This window comes from Cyrtonyx montezumae, unplaced genomic scaffold (genome assembly GCF_038088225.1).
Source record: "Cyrtonyx montezumae isolate F1298 unplaced genomic scaffold, pur_monq_1.0 scaffold_10, whole genome shotgun sequence".
NCBI classification, from domain to species: Eukaryota; Metazoa; Chordata; class Aves; order Galliformes; family Odontophoridae; genus Cyrtonyx; species Cyrtonyx montezumae.
Window position 1 is genome coordinate 4,709,146 of NW_027071826.1, and position 18,190 is coordinate 4,727,335.

Here is an 18,190-nt window from a genome sequence, read left to right on the forward strand (position 1 = left end):
GTTGAAACCACTTCCACAAGTAGCTCAGTGTATCTGTCATGAACATGGTAAACAAATACCATTTGCTGCCCTAAATCATTTCTTCGTGGCTGGGAAAGAAGTTCTGCACATCGTGGGTCAGTGTTTCAAACCAGAAATATGCTACTGCCAATGAGGGCCTAAAATGGTACCCTCTTTGTGGGCCTTATGTGAACCATTTTTAAGCTTCATTCAGTATCTCCTGGGAAAAAGTCATTTGGAAATACCCTCAAAATGTCTGATGTAAAACTCTGGGAGAGCATCTTGAGGTTCTTTAGGAACTTGAGGCTGTCTCTGGAGCACTTTTCCCTTTGTCAGTAACTTTACCCCACGAATCACAGCTCAGTTGGGTTGGCAGGAACCTCACAGCCCCCAGCCCCACCCTGCCATGGGCTGTGTGCCCCCAGCTCAGGCTGCACAGGGCCCTTCCATGGCCTCAGGCACCTCCACGGACTGGGCACCCACAGCTCTGTGCAGTGCCAGGGCCTCACTGCCTCTGAATAAAGAATTCCCTCCTCACATCTGATCCAAATCTCCCCTCTTTTAGCTTAAAATCATTCCCCCTTGTCTGCCCATGTAAAAAAAATCACTCCTCATGTTTATCAGCTATTGTTCTGCATGAGGACAACTTGATTTGTTACCGTGCTACAGGACAATCCCTGCTTGTAGTCAGTAGAAAATCCAGGTCCATCTGCCAGGCCCTCGTTGCTGAAGCAATAAAGGCACGCAGGCATTAAAGGCCTTTCTGCAGGGGCAGCCCTGTTGCAGGATTCCTCTTTGGCAAACCTTTCTTGATTTCCTTTCCCGTGTGCCTACGTTTTCTCTGAACTATTAAAAGCATACGAATGCAATACAACTGCAATTATTCCAGGCACTTTCACTCCTCCATTTAAAACACGTAAGCCCTTGAATATAAGGTTTTGTAAAGCACAAGTGCATTGGAGGTCTCTTGGAAACATTAATTGAAGGAGTCCAATTACAGAAGGAACACCTCTGTACCCCTGAGCTGGCTTCTGTGAAGTGGTTATTGACCTCTGAATGAGATTCTTCCCAAGAAATAATTACCTTCATTAGAAACTTCCAGCTCATTTGGTTTTTCTGGGGTAACAGAAGTTTAGATGCTGTGCTGGGGGATGTGGTTTAGAGAGAACTATTGGTGATGGGTGGACGTTTGCACTGGATGACCTTAGAGGTCTTTTCCAACTTTGGCAGTTCCCTGATTCTACGAAATAAAGCTTTGTCAGTTATTATATTTTGTTCCTAAGGAAGAAAATAATTCACAGAACCGTGGTTGGAAGCTCACTATGGTGGTTATTTAAGGAAGCAGCTCTGACTTGTACTCATCCCTCAGCTATTAAGAACCGTAAGCCAACGTCAGACAGATTAGCCATGATATATTTGGCTGTGGAACATTTGTGGTAGGAACATGGCTGCACAGTAACTGCAGAAGCTCAGGAAGCTCTGCTGAAACATCACACCCACTCCTTGTCACACCACACCAACATCTTAGGTAGATTTTCTTACTTCTGTAAACCTCCCAGAGCCTGCTGTCACATCCCTTTATCCAACCCCACCACTTGATCAGAGCGTATCCCACAATTCCAAAAGCTCACATACTAAGGTGAGGTGAAACTTGTGAAAATCACCACCTGTGGCAGAAACAATCTTAACCAAGAATGCTTAGGTCAACGTCACTTAGAAAACACAGGGCTGCAATGCAGAGCAACCAATCTGTGTGCTTGTGCTGAGCCCTTACAACGTACCCACAGCTGCTCTCACTGCACAGCTAATGCAGCAGGCACCGAGTGCAGCCCCGTCCCTGTGCTGCCTGTGCCTTGAGCAAGCACTGTGCATCCCAGGGTCTCACTGTGACACAGAACAGGACTCTGAACTTTGAAGGTTTGAATCAAATCTAGCAGAAGGGCGTGATTTTAAACCTCACAATCTTCCCAGAGTTAAGCAGTACAGAGGCAAAAAGGCACAGGGGGCTGCAGCTCTGCCCAGCACAGCTACTCACACCCACAGAGCCCAGACAGCAACGTGGTTAAGGATACACTCACTGATACAAAGCTGCCTTCATAGGCATGCAAAAATTGAAAGCACTGTCTATTTTATTTTCACAGTGCAGTGATGGAGCACTGGAGCTGCACAGAGATGGTGGGATCTGCTCTGGAGACGTTCAGGACCCACCTGGATGCCGAGCTGTGCAACCTGGGCTGGGAGCTGCTTTGCAGGGGGGGTTGGCTCTCTGGAGGCTCCTTCCAACCCCTACAGCTCTGTGATTCTGTGATTTTGCTCTGTTTACATTTTTTTTGATTAATACTTTCTTATATACAAGCACTGTACAGTTCGAGAACAGTGGTGATACATGCTGCCCTGGGAAGGCTGTTACTGTCCTTCAGAGGTATCAAAGCTGGCTTCAGAGAACTCAGAACACATTAACAAAGCTTTCGTGTGAGAAACCACTGTCAATAAAGGCAAAAGGATTAAAAAGATGCTGCGTTCTGGTTTTCTGAACAAATCACAAGAAGCTCTGTCACTCTCAAACCTCAACAATCTGGTGTAGTCACAGCGAACCACCAACTGCTTATGTCTGAGGGCATCAGTGTCAGTGCTTGTGGAGGGTCATCCTCTCGGCTCACCATCCAACAGAGGCAGCTGAGCTGGGCTGTCACATTTCTGCAAGGGACAGTGGGCAGACACATCCCTGCAGAAGTTTTGCAAAGGGAAGTGTTTGGGACCGTCCTTTGCTTGCAGTTTTCAGCAGCTGCTTCAGGAGAGCTTTGGGAGAAGACTGACAACTCATTTGGCAACGATGAGGGCACTTGGGAACCTAAGCATCTTCTGGTGCCAATGCATTTTCACTAAAGCAACATAGAACTTCAAAAGCCTGATTTGGTGGTGGGGAGGGAAGTTCTCAATTAGATAAAGGATGCTGCATCTTTTAACCACTGCTCTGTCTCCTGACTTCCTTCAGCTCCCTCTGTACCTCAGCTCCCCCCTGAAGTCCTCTCTCTCTGGCAATGTGTTCTTGACCCAAGCTTAGGAACACAGACCCTAGAAAGAAATTAAGGATGGCATTGTTCTGTGATGGAGAAGCTTATCTTAGCTCTAAAAATCTATTTACAGCTTGCCATTAATATACTTCCCTAGCAAGGAGCACAACTACAATGTCTCTATTCTCTTCCTTGATTAGATTAGTTATTCAGGAAACTCCAGCAGCTTAGCAACAGATTCTGATGACCTAGAAAACTTCAACACAGTAAAAAGCAGTATGAGTAGAGCTGGAAGAGCAAATTAAGAGCAGCTGAAGTCGTCAGGTACTCTCAACTAACCTATGTGCATTATTGCCTTTCCCTACGTACAGGTATATAATCCATATACAAAAGTTAGCAAACAGAACTGACATCTCCCAAATGGTTTTCATCCTTGTTTGCTAACTACTCTCCTTTTATCCTTTAATTCTTAGGAGCAGTTAGATTTTTAATTAAAGTGTTGACAGAAAACAAAAAACCTCAAAACACGTTTGCCTTAAAACACGGAAATCGTTTTTATGGGATGCCCTTCATGCACATACATGGTTTATTTCAGCCTGGAGCAGAGGAGGCTCAGGGGGATCTCCTCAATGCCCACACATACCTGCGGGGAGGATGGAGCCAGGCTCTTGTCAGTGGTGCCCAGTGCACAGAAAAGTGGCAATGGGCGTGAACTGGAGCACAATACATTCCCTCTGAACATCAGGAAGCACTTCAGTGCTGTGAGGGTGACAGCACACTGGCACAGCAGGACTCTTTAGAGATGTCTGAAAGCTCCTGGCCATGCCCTGCTCACAGCTCTGCTGGAGCAGAGTGGGACCAGAGGGACCTCCAGCTTTAACTATTCTGTGATTCTACGATGTTACAAACCTATTTCCAATTCCCATTACCTCCTGGAACAGTGCTAGCAACGTTTCAAGTGACTTTGCACACTAACTCCCACTTTTTATTTCATCTGATCAGATAGAGTGAGAGAGCTCACTTAGTTTCACGTATCCTAACTGTGCATTACATACACACACGTGTTTTCAAGTGTAAACACCTTACCTGCTCTTGCCTCATCACTTCTATCATGTCCATAACACTGATGAAATGGTGGCAGCGGTCGGAGTGGTCAACCATGCTTGTAGGGAAAGGACGGCTCTGCCAAATACTCCACTCAGACAAGGACAGTTTATGCACTGCCTCCTCTTCAGGCTTCTGCAGTTTAAGATTGGCAAGGAGATTTTAGTCAAGAAATTGCACAGCAAAACCAGCACCTACTTCTCTGTCAAGGACAGAATCTGAATTATCATGAATGCTGAAGCCTGGTAGGAAATAAAAGCATTACAGGCTTTGGGTTGCCAGAGCTGCTCATGAAATACAAGTTGTTGTAAGCAGTGAAGTGACACAGTAATTCCTGTTTTCTTTCCCTGAGTGAAAGAAGGCTTGTACAACTTGAATTTTCTACCAGTAACAGTTGTACAGTCATATAAACAAGGGAATGAAAGACTGTGATACAATGCCATCATGAATATGGCATCTGCTAGAACGTCCTAGAAGCAGTAGAGACCTTACCGGATAATGGGTGATTTTTTCCCCCTATTTTTAATAGACAGATGCATCCTCAAAAACTCATCTCAAACATCAAATTCCTCAACTCTTAACTTCAAAAACCTAAAAGAAATTCTCAAAGTAGGCATCCTGCAAACTCACAGTTAACTTTGCTACTCAGTGTTTCCATCAAAAAGCCATTACATGGAGGCTGAACTCACTGATGTCTCCTCCAGTTTTCCTAAGGTTTCAAACCGAGTGCGAGGCAGTACTGGCTCCTTTACTCCATCATTTTCTTTAAGTCTGTACAGCCTGTCCCATATTTCAAATTCCTCAGGTGACAGAGACCAATTCTCATGACAGTGCAATTCCTTTGGACCTGGAAGGGGGGAAAAACAAGGGGAAGATATCACCTGTAAGAAAAGCAATATACAGGAGGAAAAAAAGCAAACACTTTGTATAGTACCAGTCAAAAGAAAATACCTCCTATTTTCCACGAGCAAAATCAGATACACAGAATCAGAAATGAATGATCAAACCAGATATTTGCATGTGTTATAATTACAGTACCATCTACGGACTGCTTTAGGGCAGACCTCCTATAGAGAAACATTGGCAGATACAAGTACAGAGACATTCATTCAGCTTACCACACAGCCAGTGGCCTTGAAGACAGTACAGCAAACAGGGAAAGCATCTGGCTTGAATTTGTCAATATAATTCTCAGCGATTTGTAAATGTAATTGCATGGACAAACTGCAAATAAGTTGTGGGGGGAAGTGCTGTAGCTTAAGTTACTCTCTGAATCAACATTATCCTGTTATGACAACATTTCTTAGTCATTTCTTGACTAGATCTCTTTTCTGTTTTAAACTGTTATGGACATGTAGATGAGCAAGAGGACAGAAACCAAAGTATAATGAAAATCTCACAGGAAGAAGCAAAGCAAACAGAGGGCTTGTTAGTTCTGCTGACACTGGTAACACCAAGTGAGAAATATGGGGCACCTGGGAGCATCAGTGCCAGAGGAAAGTCAAGTACACGCTCGTGTGGCAGCTGGATGAAGACAAGGCCCTGGTGTTGCTTGGCTCAGACTCTGTGATGAGGAGGAAACCAAATTAGAGCAGCAGTCTGACAGCAAGCCTCAATGCAACTGCTCAGCACTTTGCCAGCTGTATGCAATAAAAACACTTGACCCCCTAACAGCCCTCAGTGCAAACAGCAAAGGAACAACCAAAGCAATGCTGTTAAATGGAGTTGATGTGATTGCTTTCAGCCTGGATGCATGAAATTCGGAGAAAAATCAGTTCAGGGACCCAACTCAGGGAGGAATAGAGACCTGTAGGAAATGAAAATCAAGAAACATTTATCAGAAACCCCTCTCATAGCCTTCTGTTATTCATAAGAACAGTTAAGTGTGAGGTTTGCTTGAGCAGTAACTACCCAGAACCAAGACACCAGGACAGTATTTCAGTCTTGAACCAGCATGGAGCTCTAGACATCACTGCCTGAACAAGGAGTAAAGGAAAGGCCAGGAGGAGTCTCCACTTCCACTAGCTGAAACCTAAAGCCCTTGGCCAGTCCAAAGGGACTTCTTCTGCCTTGCTTCAGACTTGTCTTTACATCCAAGAAGTAAGAGAGCTGCCTGCCAAGGAACCAAGGAGGTACTTCCAAACAGCAAGTTGATAGATGGGAAAAAGCAGACACCAGCAAAAGAAAACTTCCCAGGCAAACTGAGCTGCTCGTGCTGCTCTTGAAGATGGCTATCAAAGCAGTGTACCAGGCTTCTGTAGGAAGACACATTGAAGGAAACAGTGAGAACAACAGATGACTTCAATTTTCCTGTTACAGATCCAGAGGGTGACTTGTTCTGACAAAGCAAGAGGACCCTGTGATACCATCTGCCAAAGTAACGTGTGGGGATTGTCCTGCCCAACGTCACATAGGCATGAAGGCCTCCAATAGCTTGCAACATTCAGTAACAGCTGCTTTCCAAAGCTCTGTGCACAGTAACTGAGCTATTAAGTTTCTGTTCCAGAGCAGAACAAGTTTTTGAGGCAATACAACGTACTCTGCACAAGACAAAACACAACAGGCCTCTGTGAGAAAGGAGAATAAAAGAGAATCCCCTTGCCTTGCAAAGAGCAAAGATTAACACCTGAATTACACACTGCTCAGCACTTCCCTTCTCCAGAAACGATTCCATACAGCGTGGGGAAGTGCCCAACCCTCTGACCTGAGCACGTGGACATCTCAGGCTGGGGAGGAAAGCAGGAGCTGAAGCTGGCATTCTGACTCTTCCTTTCTATGAAGCGTAATTGCTGTCGCACAGGGAAAGAAACGGAGCAGACTGATAAATCTGAACACCAGATGAACGAGGGACAAGCAAGGAAGGATGAATGAGAACTGCTTTTTCCTGGGCTGTGTGCAAAGCCCAGGTAAGCATAACCCCTTACAGAGGCAAGGAAGAGTGTTGTGATGGGGAGCAGCATCACAGCTGTGCCACGGCTGCACTGCAGCACAGGCAGACTCACAGGTTAGGCTGAGGATGGTATGCACAGACTCATTTACTGACACAAATCCTTCTTCACATTTCTGCCGTGAAGGATGCTGATATGGGGAACTGTTCTGCAGCCAAAGAGGAAATGGATAACTTCTGCGTGATTTTGTAGCTTGCTTCCCCTCATCTACATTCAGACCTCCTGATAATAAGAAATTCTGTGTTCAGAAGTGTTAAAACCCACTAACCTTCAAGACAAACTACTTGGATAACAAAACAAAGTTTCTCAAGTCCTTCAGGAGCTCCTTCGTTCAGAGCATGTACTGTCAGTGTTTTAAGTACTAAAAGCACTTAAGAGAAGAGACTGTGAATGATTCCCAAGTATTTGTAAAATTTAGCTTTTCAATCCTATCTTGTAATCTTATTCCAGTGCCATGTAAGTGAACCAGCTGAGGAGACATTTCTCTTTTCAAAACTCAATTTTCTCCAGTTATAAATAAAAAAACATTACAGAGCAGTTGAAGTTGGAAGGGACCCCTGGAGGTCCAAGTATCCTATCCTTGCTGTCTCCTTTTTGCCCCTTGACATTCTCTGGTCTTCAAGCACTTCTGTTTCACTACTTCCAGCAGTACAGAAGATCTATTTCCTGCATTAATAGAAGCATCAAAGCTATATATTACAGCTCAAACCCAAATCCAGCACAGAATCACCACTGGACACGCAGTGGTCAGTTCACCAGCTGACACAGTCATATCAGAAGCCTCCAGCAGAGGCTTTAACATCCGCCTCTTCTGTTTGTACCTCAAGTTTCTGACCCTCAGCCACTGCAGAACTGTGATGTGAGGATGTTAAAGGAAAAGAAGGCAGCATTAAAGCAGAATAACACAGCCAAAAGGTTACAGCTGCCAGAAGGACAGTTCTGCTAGAGACCCGAACTCATGTGAGCAGGCACTTTTGATATGCTGCAAGATAATAACATGATATAGCAGCTTGCAGAGTGCTTACAGGAAACACCATAATCCTCTTACCAGCGACACAGGAGAAGAGAGCAGATTTGTGGTGGAGGGAAGTAGGTCTCCCTCTGGAAAGCCTCCTTGAATCGCTTGGTTCGTATTTTTCAGCAGTAATAAACATTCTGTGCAGCTGTGGATTTATGCCTTCTGGAATCATCCGCGGGCTGTGCTGGTAAAAATGAAGCATTTTGTTTCCTGAAATAGCTTTCTGGATGCTCTTTTTGTTGGACTGGCTTTGATTGTAAGTCTGTAAAGAGAGAGGAAAAGTCACACGTGAAAAGCAGAACACCTGAGTGCCTGTGAGGTCTTCCACAGTATCGCAGGGGTTGGAAGGGCCCTATGGAGACCACTCAGCCCAACTCCCTGCCAGAGCAGATCACACACTTGGATGGGTCTTGAACATCTCCAGAGCAGACCCCACAGCCCCTGTGAGCAGCCTGATCCAGTGCTCCACCACTCTCACAGCAAGGAAGTTCTCCCTTGTGTGAGTACGGAGCTCCCCATGCTTCAGGACTTCATTACAGTTACGTTCCATCACCACCTTTCTTCCTCTCAAACAGGTAAAAACAAATCCCTATGGAAGGGCCACAGATCCCCTGTGCTGAGGGCACGATGGTCAGTTAGGCCAACAAAACAGAGTGCTCAGGTTCTGGATCCACACATTTAGGGCTGGCAGCACACCTGCACACCACGGGAACCACAATGGAGGAGCAACAGGATTTGATGAAAGCCATACAGCAGTACAGACAACCTGAAAATGGTTACATTCAAAAGAGCTCCTTTTTATTCCTTTTTTTTTTGTTTGTTTTTAAAGCTTCCATAATAACATACGTTAAGTCAAATTAAATTTGAATTGCCATCTATTGGTGCCTATGCAAGACATGCAAACAGAGTGAAAATCTAAGAGGTACCAAAGAACAGTATTGCAGACACGTCTTAAAACTCCTTGAAACAAATAAAACAGAAACATAACATGGCAGCTTTTCATAATCCATGTGAGAAGTAGGCACAGCGTATGAAAGGAGCACAGCCCTTGCCTGGAGGAATTTGCAAACTGCAACAGATACAGGGATGATGTAAAGTGGATTACATCAGAATGAAAGGAGGACAAGCAAATTAAGGCATAAAGTTATTTGTTAATATCATATGTGCTTCGTGTCCTCCTAATTACACTTCCTTTTCATTGTGCAACAGAGAAACCAAGACAAGAATGGAGAAACTGAGGTATGAAACTAGTCCCCAGGGAACATCTCTTGCCCTAAATACATTGCTCTGAGTCTCTGTCTGCTCCAGAGCACAGCTGGAGGCAGAGCAGCAGTGATGCTCTTGTGACAGCTGAGCTTGGAAACAGGGGCTCAAAGAGATGGGACACAAGGAGAGGTGCCCTGAATAAAGCTGGGAAGCATTAATGGTGAGCTTCATTACGCTGCTCACAGACATCCTGTGCAGCACAGGGATCCTAGCACACAAAAAGTTGTTTTGTGGAACAAAATTTGAACAAGGTTTTTGAATAACACAGAAGAACTCTGCAGAAATATAACTGCTTACAGGAAACTTATGGGACAATCTCAATATCCCATTACAGAGTGGAGCTTTCAGCAGTATTCAGCCTTCATAAGCAGCATAAGAAAATCTCTCTTTATGAATACCATTCACCTTCATTTTAAACTCTGCTCCCTTCAAATAAGTCTTCCCCCCCTCAGAAAGAATTCTTTTGGCCAGTTAAATTCCAGCTACTGACAAATTTAAATCAGAGGCACAGTATTGATAGGAATAAATCCAATATCAGTAAGACTCTGAAACTTGTGCTTTGCAATTAGCTTACACAGACCTCAAGCTGCGCTGTCATGAAACCAGGTGCAACTGAAAAGCAACCTAGCAAGTGAACAAAACCAAGCTCAACAGAGAATAAAATCCATTTGCAGCCAGAACAGTGACAGAGCCTACAAACGTCTGGCATTCAAGTAGCGTGGCAAGATGAAAACGTCAAAGTGCAGCTTCCTATTACACTGCAACCAAAGAGAGCTGTCCCAGGGACTGCCAGGCCTCCTCCCACCTAAGCACTACTGTGTCACCTGGAGTCCCATGCCTGTGGTCATGCAGCTGTGCGCTGACCCTGGTCAGGCTGCTGGTACAGATGAAAAGCAGTTCCCAGCTCCCAGCTTAGCTGTCCCCGGTACATTTGTTTCCCAAGGGGCAGCCAGCACTCAGAGAAGATTAATTATACTCAGAGCTGAGTGCTGAGATTCAGGAATTTAGCAAAAGTAGATTTCCACTTAAGCTGATCCCTTCAGACCTCATACGCAAGCTGCTGCCACTAAGCACTGCTCGGAGAGCGCGGTGGCGTCAGCAGCTCAGAGCGGGGCACTTCCAGCCCCGGCTCCCAGTGCTGCCTTCCCATCCCCTCCACAGACTGCTCTGTTAGCTTGGCAAAAAAGCATGCTTTCTGCACCTCAGGTCACCTCTCACTCACCCTTTCCTCACGCCCCTCGGCGAGGATGACGACGACGCGGCCCTGCCGCTGCCGCCCCGTGCGGCCCATGCGCTGCACCAACCGGATCGGGCTCTTCTGGGCATCAAAGCAGACAATGAGATCGACTTCCCCTATATCCAAACCTTCTTCTCCAACACACGTAGACACCAGGGTGTTATAGCCACCCTCACGAAAGCGTTTTACCACCTGAAGGGAGGTACAGATTCAACAGGTTAGGCTGGAAGCCCCTCATCCACGCTTTTTCTAGGTTCAGCCCGACCTTGAATAAGAAATAAATGCATGCTTTAAACCTACAGAACTCAGTGGAATATCAGTAATATAACAAAAAATCATAAAACCATAACACAGTCTTTCCAAATTTGTTGATCCCTTCATCCCGATCAAATACCACACACTAATGTTATCAACGTGAGCCTTCAATTCTAAAACAAAGGACACGAAGAGCACCTTATTCTAACTGCAGCATACTTCTAAAATGCATCTGCTCAGCTTTACATTTAATCTTTAGACTGCGCTGCATCAAAACGCAAGGATATATCTTATTTTCCTATCTGTGAGGAAAAAATATCCCCAAAGCAAGCAAGCATTTATCTACGATCTTGAAAGTCCCTCCCAACCTCAGCCATTCCATGATCCTATGATTGAGGTATTTCCACAGATGTTCAAATGTATAGAAGTCAGCGTTCCTTAACGTAATGTAAGCTTATTTCTATTTATACATTCTGCTTTGTGAGTGTAGTTCTGGATAATCTGAAAGCAATCACAGAATTGTAAGGGTTGGAAGGGACCTCCAGAGTCCAACCTCCTGCCAAAGCAGCTCCCAGCCCAGGTTGCACAGGTTGGGTCCAGTTGGGTCTTGGATGTCTCCAGAGAAGGAGACCCCACCACCTCTGTGTGCAGCTACTGAACCACCTAGGAATTTACCAATGCCATCCGAAGCGTCGGTCATCACCCTGCGATCCATATGAATCATCATATTTTTACCCATGCAATGAATATCCCTTATAAATGCTTCCCACTGCATTACCTCAAGCTGCTCCTTTTGCGTGAAGCCCTTTGAGCTCTTTCCTGTGGAGTGCCCAACAAAAGTCATCACCCTGACAACTGGGCTGAACCGGGACAGCATTTCTGCAATTTCTTGCACGCTGTCCCGAAACGATGAGAAGATCATCACTCTGGTGTCCACAGTGCCCACGGATGCACTTCCAGATGTGGTTTGATCTGTTCAATTAAAAAAAGACAGAAAAATACTTTCATACGTGATATAAAAACAATCCCCCCCCCCCCGTCCAAAAGAAACCAAACAAATGAACAAATCAGAGGACACATCTCACAGGTTACACATTCACAGCTCTGATCTGATGAGGGCCAAACCATTCCTCATCACAACCTCCTTCAGAAAATTGTAGAGTGCAATGAGGTCTCCCCTGAGCCTCCTCTTCTCCACACTGAGCAATCCCAGCTCCCTCAGCTGCTCCTCACAGCCCTGTGCTGCAGACCCCTCTGTTTTGTTGTCCTTCTCTGGACACGTTCAGGGCCCTCAGTGTCTGAATCGCAGTGAGGGGCCCCAAACTGAACACAGTACTCGAGGTGCGGCCGTACCAGAGCTGAGTACAGGGGGATGATCACCTCCCTGCTCCTGCTGGCTGCACTATTCCTGATACCAGGATGCCCTTGGCCTTCTTGGCCACCTGGGCACACTGTCAGCTCATGTTCAGCCAAGCATCAACCAACACCCCCAGGTCTCTTTCCTCCTCACAGTCATCCAGTCACTCATCCCCAAGCCTGCAGCACTGCATGGGGTTATTGTGGCCAATGTGCAGCACCTGGCACTTGGCCTTGTTGAACCTCATCCCAGTGATCCAGCTTGCTGACATCCCTCTGGAGGGCAGCAATCAGGCAGATTGATATCACCTCCCACACTGCTGTCATCTGCAAACTGACTGAGGGTACACTCAGTCCCTGTTAATTAGGAGCTCCTCAGCCTCCTTAAACAAACCTCAAATTCCCAGGAAATGCTCCTAGATACACCTGCTCAAACAACTCCCCAGAAAGTTAAAGATCAGAACAGTTATGGTATTTCTGTCATGGGTAAAAGGCATAATCACTGACGACTGGCACTACGCTCACATTTATACACAATACACATTACATTCAGTATGTAGAAGCAGCACTTGTATGCAAAGCCCATGAATTAAATACTCCTGCTGCTAATTAGAGCTATAATCTGTATTAAGCTGTTCCCTATGGGTGTCAATGTCAAGGCTTTCCAAAGTTGTAAGAAAGACAAATAATATCAGCTCAGTGGGTTATTTGCTTGTTTAGTAATATTAGATTCTCTTTTCCCTTGAAATTACAGGACAAGTCTGAGACAGAAGAGGGACTGCTCTGCTATGACAAACGTGCAAGACAATAAAGAAGCACCTCAACAATTGAGATCAGCAGCTCTTCTGTTCCTGTTTATCAACACCTTCAACTGTTTGCTCCTTGTCCTTTGAGCTGTTGGTACTTACCAGAACATCCTGCCTTCCATGACTTGAAGTGCTCTATTACTATTTCCTCCAATTTCTTTAACTTTGGATGACTGTAAATAAATTCCTTTTTATTTTCAGACTCTGAAAACGACATAAAGCAATTACAGACACAAATGAAACGGCCACAGCTATGAAGATTCAGTGAAGTTCATGCTCTCCTGTTGCAGCTCTCCAGTGTCAGGTACACAAATTGCTGATGCCTACACTCACTACATTCACCCAAACAAAAACTGTAGCAAACCACTTACAGAAGCATGCTTGTTAAACCTGATTCCTTTGAATCATGCTGTTATCTTGCCTCAGTCACAATGTAAAAAGTGTGCAGATAATAATATTCTAACCTTTCATTTTAAACCAAATAAAAAACTTCAAACACAGAACTCTTTAGAAGGCAGCTAAACCCACTGAGAGATGGGAAGCACGCTGAGGAGTCTGGGGAAATGATCTCCAATAGAGAACACTAGCCAGGTGTATCACAATGCATGGCTTCCTGCACCTACGGACTGTGCAGAAATACTCAGGGCTTCATCTGAGCAGGAATCCAACGTCCTGCCCCTCAAGGGGAAATACCAACCTGATCTAGTCTTGTAAGCATCTCCATTTGCTGAAGTCTGATGCGTGTCTGAAAACATGTCTGTCAGCTGCTGGTACAGCTTCATGAAGTCCTCATTGCGACCAAGTTCATTCTTGGTACGAGTCAACCCTGTGTGACAGAAGTTAAACACCTCAGTGTTCAGTCTCCAAGAGTGAACCTCACTTTTGCTGTCCAAAGGATCAACTTATCAAAAGCAGCCAGCTCCTTTCAAGCACTACTGACACATGCTGGCTTAGCAAACGTAACAAACACTGCTCCGAGGTGGTATTTTCTCATGGGAGATGCCACTGGGGAATTTAAAGATGAAAACTGTTTGTAGGAACAGAAGCCTGGGGTCTCTGGGTAGAGAGCTCCTGCCTCAGTCGTTCAGCAGTAGGAAAGCCATCCAGAAAATCTGCCAGTTGCTTAAAAACAGCAAACAACAAGAAACCGAGTTGGAAAGCTCAAGCTAACAAACTAACAAGTGCCTTGACTGATTTTCTGACAATGCAGAAAAGAATGTTTTCCCACTCAAATCAGAAACTGAATGCAACAGAACTGGAACAGAAAAGCTAGATACAGAAATACTTTCCCTCTGTCACATTTCAACAGCAGACATGAATTAAAAGGGTCTGAGAATCGAGGAAACACAAGAAATGTTCTCAAGAACTCCATATCATCAGAGAACAACGATCTGAAACCAACTGTAACAAGGTCAGAAAACTCACAGGAAAATAAATCAGCACACACACTGTAAATTCATTCTATAGACACTCTACTGTATGTGATGCTGCATACTTTTGGCTCAGATGCTGGACAAAGCAGTGCTGTTTTCATCAAGCAGTGCACTGGGCCAAGTACTCAGTCTAAGCCACCCCAAGTTACATGGCCAAATGACATGTGTGCAGAACAGAACGAAGCTGAAGACCCCAGGGGTATTCTGCACAGCTGAAACCTTCAGCTCCCAGAAGCAGCATTCAAAAGAAACCCTCTCTGTGAGATCTTGCACATCTGGGATAGAAATTCTAGTGTGATGTACCCGCATTTGTCATCTTCTGGAAAAGGTGCTTAAATCATGCGTACATTTTAAGTGCTTTTGCTACAGGGGGAGCTCAGTGATGGAGGAATTGCTTTACCAAGCCATTTCCTGGTTTAAACTGTTCAACGCTTCATCTCGGGCAGTAATATTTCAGGAGGGACATTCAGTTTGTGCTCTGCCTTATGTTTTCAAAATTACTGTCCTACATACACATTTGCTTTCCCAAATCCATCTATAACACTGAGTTAATGCAATTCCTATAGCATCAAGGGAAAAACAAACAGCAACGACTGCAACACACTCAGTATATTAATTGGTTTGTACAAAGCTAGTGAGACTGATGAGGTAAATTAATTGAGGAGCAGTGGGGAAAAAAGGGAAGGAAGCTTCTGAAGACAGCTCACCTTTTGATCCGTCCATAATTCCACACAGGTATATAAATAATGACCGCACTCCCATCTGCTGCAGCAGCTCATAACCGTGATATAAACTGATACAAAGTGCAAAATCTCCTTCAATTACGCCTTGCTGCATCCCCTGTGAAAATAAAACCAACTCAGCACTCAATCAGGGAGACAGTAAACAGCAGGAATCATACTGCTGTTCTCACAACAAGGAAAAGAGCTGGAAAAGGCGTAAGCATAACTTTGGTCATCATGTAGTAAAACTCAATTTGTCAAAACAATTCCAGTTCAGAAAAAGCAGTTCTCTTCAACTCTCCCGTAAAAAAAATGGAGATCTGTGGAACAAGTAGGCAGGTTTTATACTAAAGCTAAAAACAGAATGTTCCAATGGGAATCTGGCTTAAAGTACACCAAAACACCTCAAACTCTGAAGTATTGCTACTAGTTTCCTCCTTTAACAACGTGAAATAAATGATGCCACTTACCACGTTTTGTGGGGATGGGTTTTTCCTATACTGATCTCTCGCTAGAATTATCTGGTACTTTGTGAGGCTGGGAATATCCCTCCTTGCCAAAACCCCCATTTTGATCAGGCGTCCAGCAAACGTTTCTAGCACCTGCAAACAGAACACAGAAGCATCCAAGATGTGAACATTGTGGATGTTTAGCCTCTTGGAGTAGATTTTCACATCTCTTGTACAACAGGATGCAAGACACTCGTTCACTTGACTTGAAATGTTGATTTTTTCCAAACCAAGTGGCACTGATTTTGAAACTACTTGTTACTGTGCTGGACACAGCCATTGTTTCCAGGCTCTGAGCAGAACCACCACAGAGCAGTCCCCTGAGGACCGGTGCCTGCCATGCTGCAGCTCTCCCCTGTGCTGCCAACACCAACCTTCTCACAATGCACAAACCAGTGCTGGAGGATGACCAGCCCAGGCCGGAGGTGTGTGTGGCAGAGGTGGGAGTGGAGGTGAGCAGGAAGGGATGAGCAGAGGCAGCTGGGCCCAGCACACATGCTGCCCTGCTTCCCTCGGCCAACAGGCAATTTATTTTTGCACATCACATGTACCTACTTTCCACACTGGTAAAACAGGGGGCCTGACCTGCACTAATTCACCATAATCTTGTTTTTCAGCCTTACGCAGTCAGGATTTCTTTATTTTATTGACTCAGCTTTGCAGGAGCACTAACTCTGCCATAATTGGAGTAATCAGATTCGTTCTGCAGAATGACTTACAATCTGCTGGCCCACTTGGCGAGCAGGACCCAAAGCACCTGTGTGTACTACAACAGAGCCGTGAGCCTGTGTGGAGGCAGCCCTGAGAGCTGTGTACCCACGTGCAGCACATCCCAGCTCTGGGGCAGCCCCAGCTCAGCCCGAGTGCAGCATGGAGAACGCAGCCTAACAAACCCTAACCCCGTGCTGCCTCTCCCAGCCTGCAGAAATAACAACAGTTCTCACTTTCAGGCTTGGCACAGTGCTGATTTAAGCATGCCTTCGGTTTCCAAAGACAAAATACCCTAAGAGGAAAACCAAAGCCATTTTGAAACTGTGGTGCATATTTGAACCCTAAGTAACAACGCTCCATTCATCCTCTGCATGCATGTCATGCTATGCTGGGTTTCTAGAGCCCATTACGTTGCACAGATATTATTAAAAGCCACACTACTCATGTGCCATCAAGCAGTGGCAGTTAGTTTAATTGCTCTGTGCTGCTTTGGTTGTTTTCATAGGTTGGTGCTGCTTCAGCTTCTTGCTCCGTGTACGGTGCCTACATGGCACGAAGTGGTAAATCCCAAGAACAGGGAGAGGCAGTGGTCACCTCCACCAACTCCAGCACTATTAATCCCCCGAGGAAACACGAGGTGCACAGAGAACTTTGATAGGGTGAACGAAGGACTGTGAAAGCAGAAGCTAAACTGAGATAACAACGTGCCGGGGAATTTCCATACCGCTGGCTGCAGGCCTGCATCTCCCCCAAAAACAACTCGCTGCAGCCGGCAGCTAAGAGGATTAGGACAGATAAAGGCTGCTGAGAAAGAATAGAAACACAGCCTAAATTCCCAACAGCAGTGCACCTCAGGCTGCCCCAAGCCTTCAGGCAGGGACTGCACATCTTACACCAGCATGCTTTAAACCAGCAGTGGCTCAGCACCACGTCCCCCAAGTGTGATGGGAGAGAGTTGAGGAGGGAAAAGCACAGGAGCTCATGGGTTGAGACAAAGACAGCTTACAGGGACAGCCAGAGCTGTCAGAGCCAGCAGAGCCATGCCGGGAAGCAGTCAGAACTCTGCACTGCGTGCTGCTGAGGAGCTGGGCCTGCCAGGTGCCCACCACCCACCCTTGGGTTGGCTGCACTGCAGGTACATCGCGTTGTGTGCAGCCCAGACGCTCCATTCCTTCTAATTAAAGCAAATGGATTAATGAGACCAACTAAACTGCTACGCCCACAGGGAGCTGCAGTGACAAAATGAGAATGAGAACAGGAAAAGGGGCTGCTTTCTGCTTTCCTTCCCAGGGATTCCTCATTTTCTCATGACAGAGGGATGAGGGATTCGGCTCATCCTCCCTGAGATGTTTCGCAGGTTGCACCTGCCATTCCCATCCTCACAGCATCTCCACACTGAACTGACAAGCCAAGAGCAACAGGAAATTACAATGCTAAGAATTTCCAACAGAAAGGAGAACATAAGAAAAATCAAATGACTTTTTTCTAAGATACAGTTGGAAATCACACACATATATATACACACATACACAAAGGCACCAGGAGCCTGAATGCACAAGGCATTAATTAATCACACTTGATTGTGCTCCCATCAAACCACAAGCAGTTCAGCAATGAGAGCACTGGAGATGCTTAAGATCAAGCTTAGGCCTCAAGTGGTGGAAACGGGGTCAGGCTCTGAACAGAAACGTTTATTTAGAAAAGAAAGTAATGCTTTAATTAAAACTTAAAGCCCACATGAGTATAACCTCTCCTTGCTGGTTTGTTATTTCCTACGTTGTTGTATAACTTTCTGGTTTTTTAGTTTTCCA

General features: G+C 45.4%; 1 protein-coding gene across 1 annotated transcript in view; it reads right to left on the minus strand.

Moving 5' to 3' along the window:
* FANCM (FA complementation group M) overlaps nt 1-18,190 on the minus strand; it is a 52,449-nt gene that overhangs the window by 18,456 nt on the left and 15,803 nt on the right. The window contains exons 5-13 of the mRNA XM_065748574.1: nt 15,630-15,761; nt 15,145-15,277; nt 13,702-13,830; nt 13,107-13,208; nt 11,621-11,814; nt 10,573-10,779; nt 8,115-8,346; nt 4,808-4,965; nt 4,101-4,253 (exon numbers count right to left, since the gene is read on the minus strand). Coding sequence (XP_065604646.1) covers nt 4,101-4,253; nt 4,808-4,965; nt 8,115-8,346; nt 10,573-10,779; nt 11,621-11,814; nt 13,107-13,208; nt 13,702-13,830; nt 15,145-15,277; nt 15,630-15,761 — 1,440 coding nt within the window. The remainder of the gene's footprint in view (nt 1-4,100; nt 4,254-4,807; nt 4,966-8,114; nt 8,347-10,572; nt 10,780-11,620; nt 11,815-13,106; nt 13,209-13,701; nt 13,831-15,144; nt 15,278-15,629; nt 15,762-18,190) is intronic.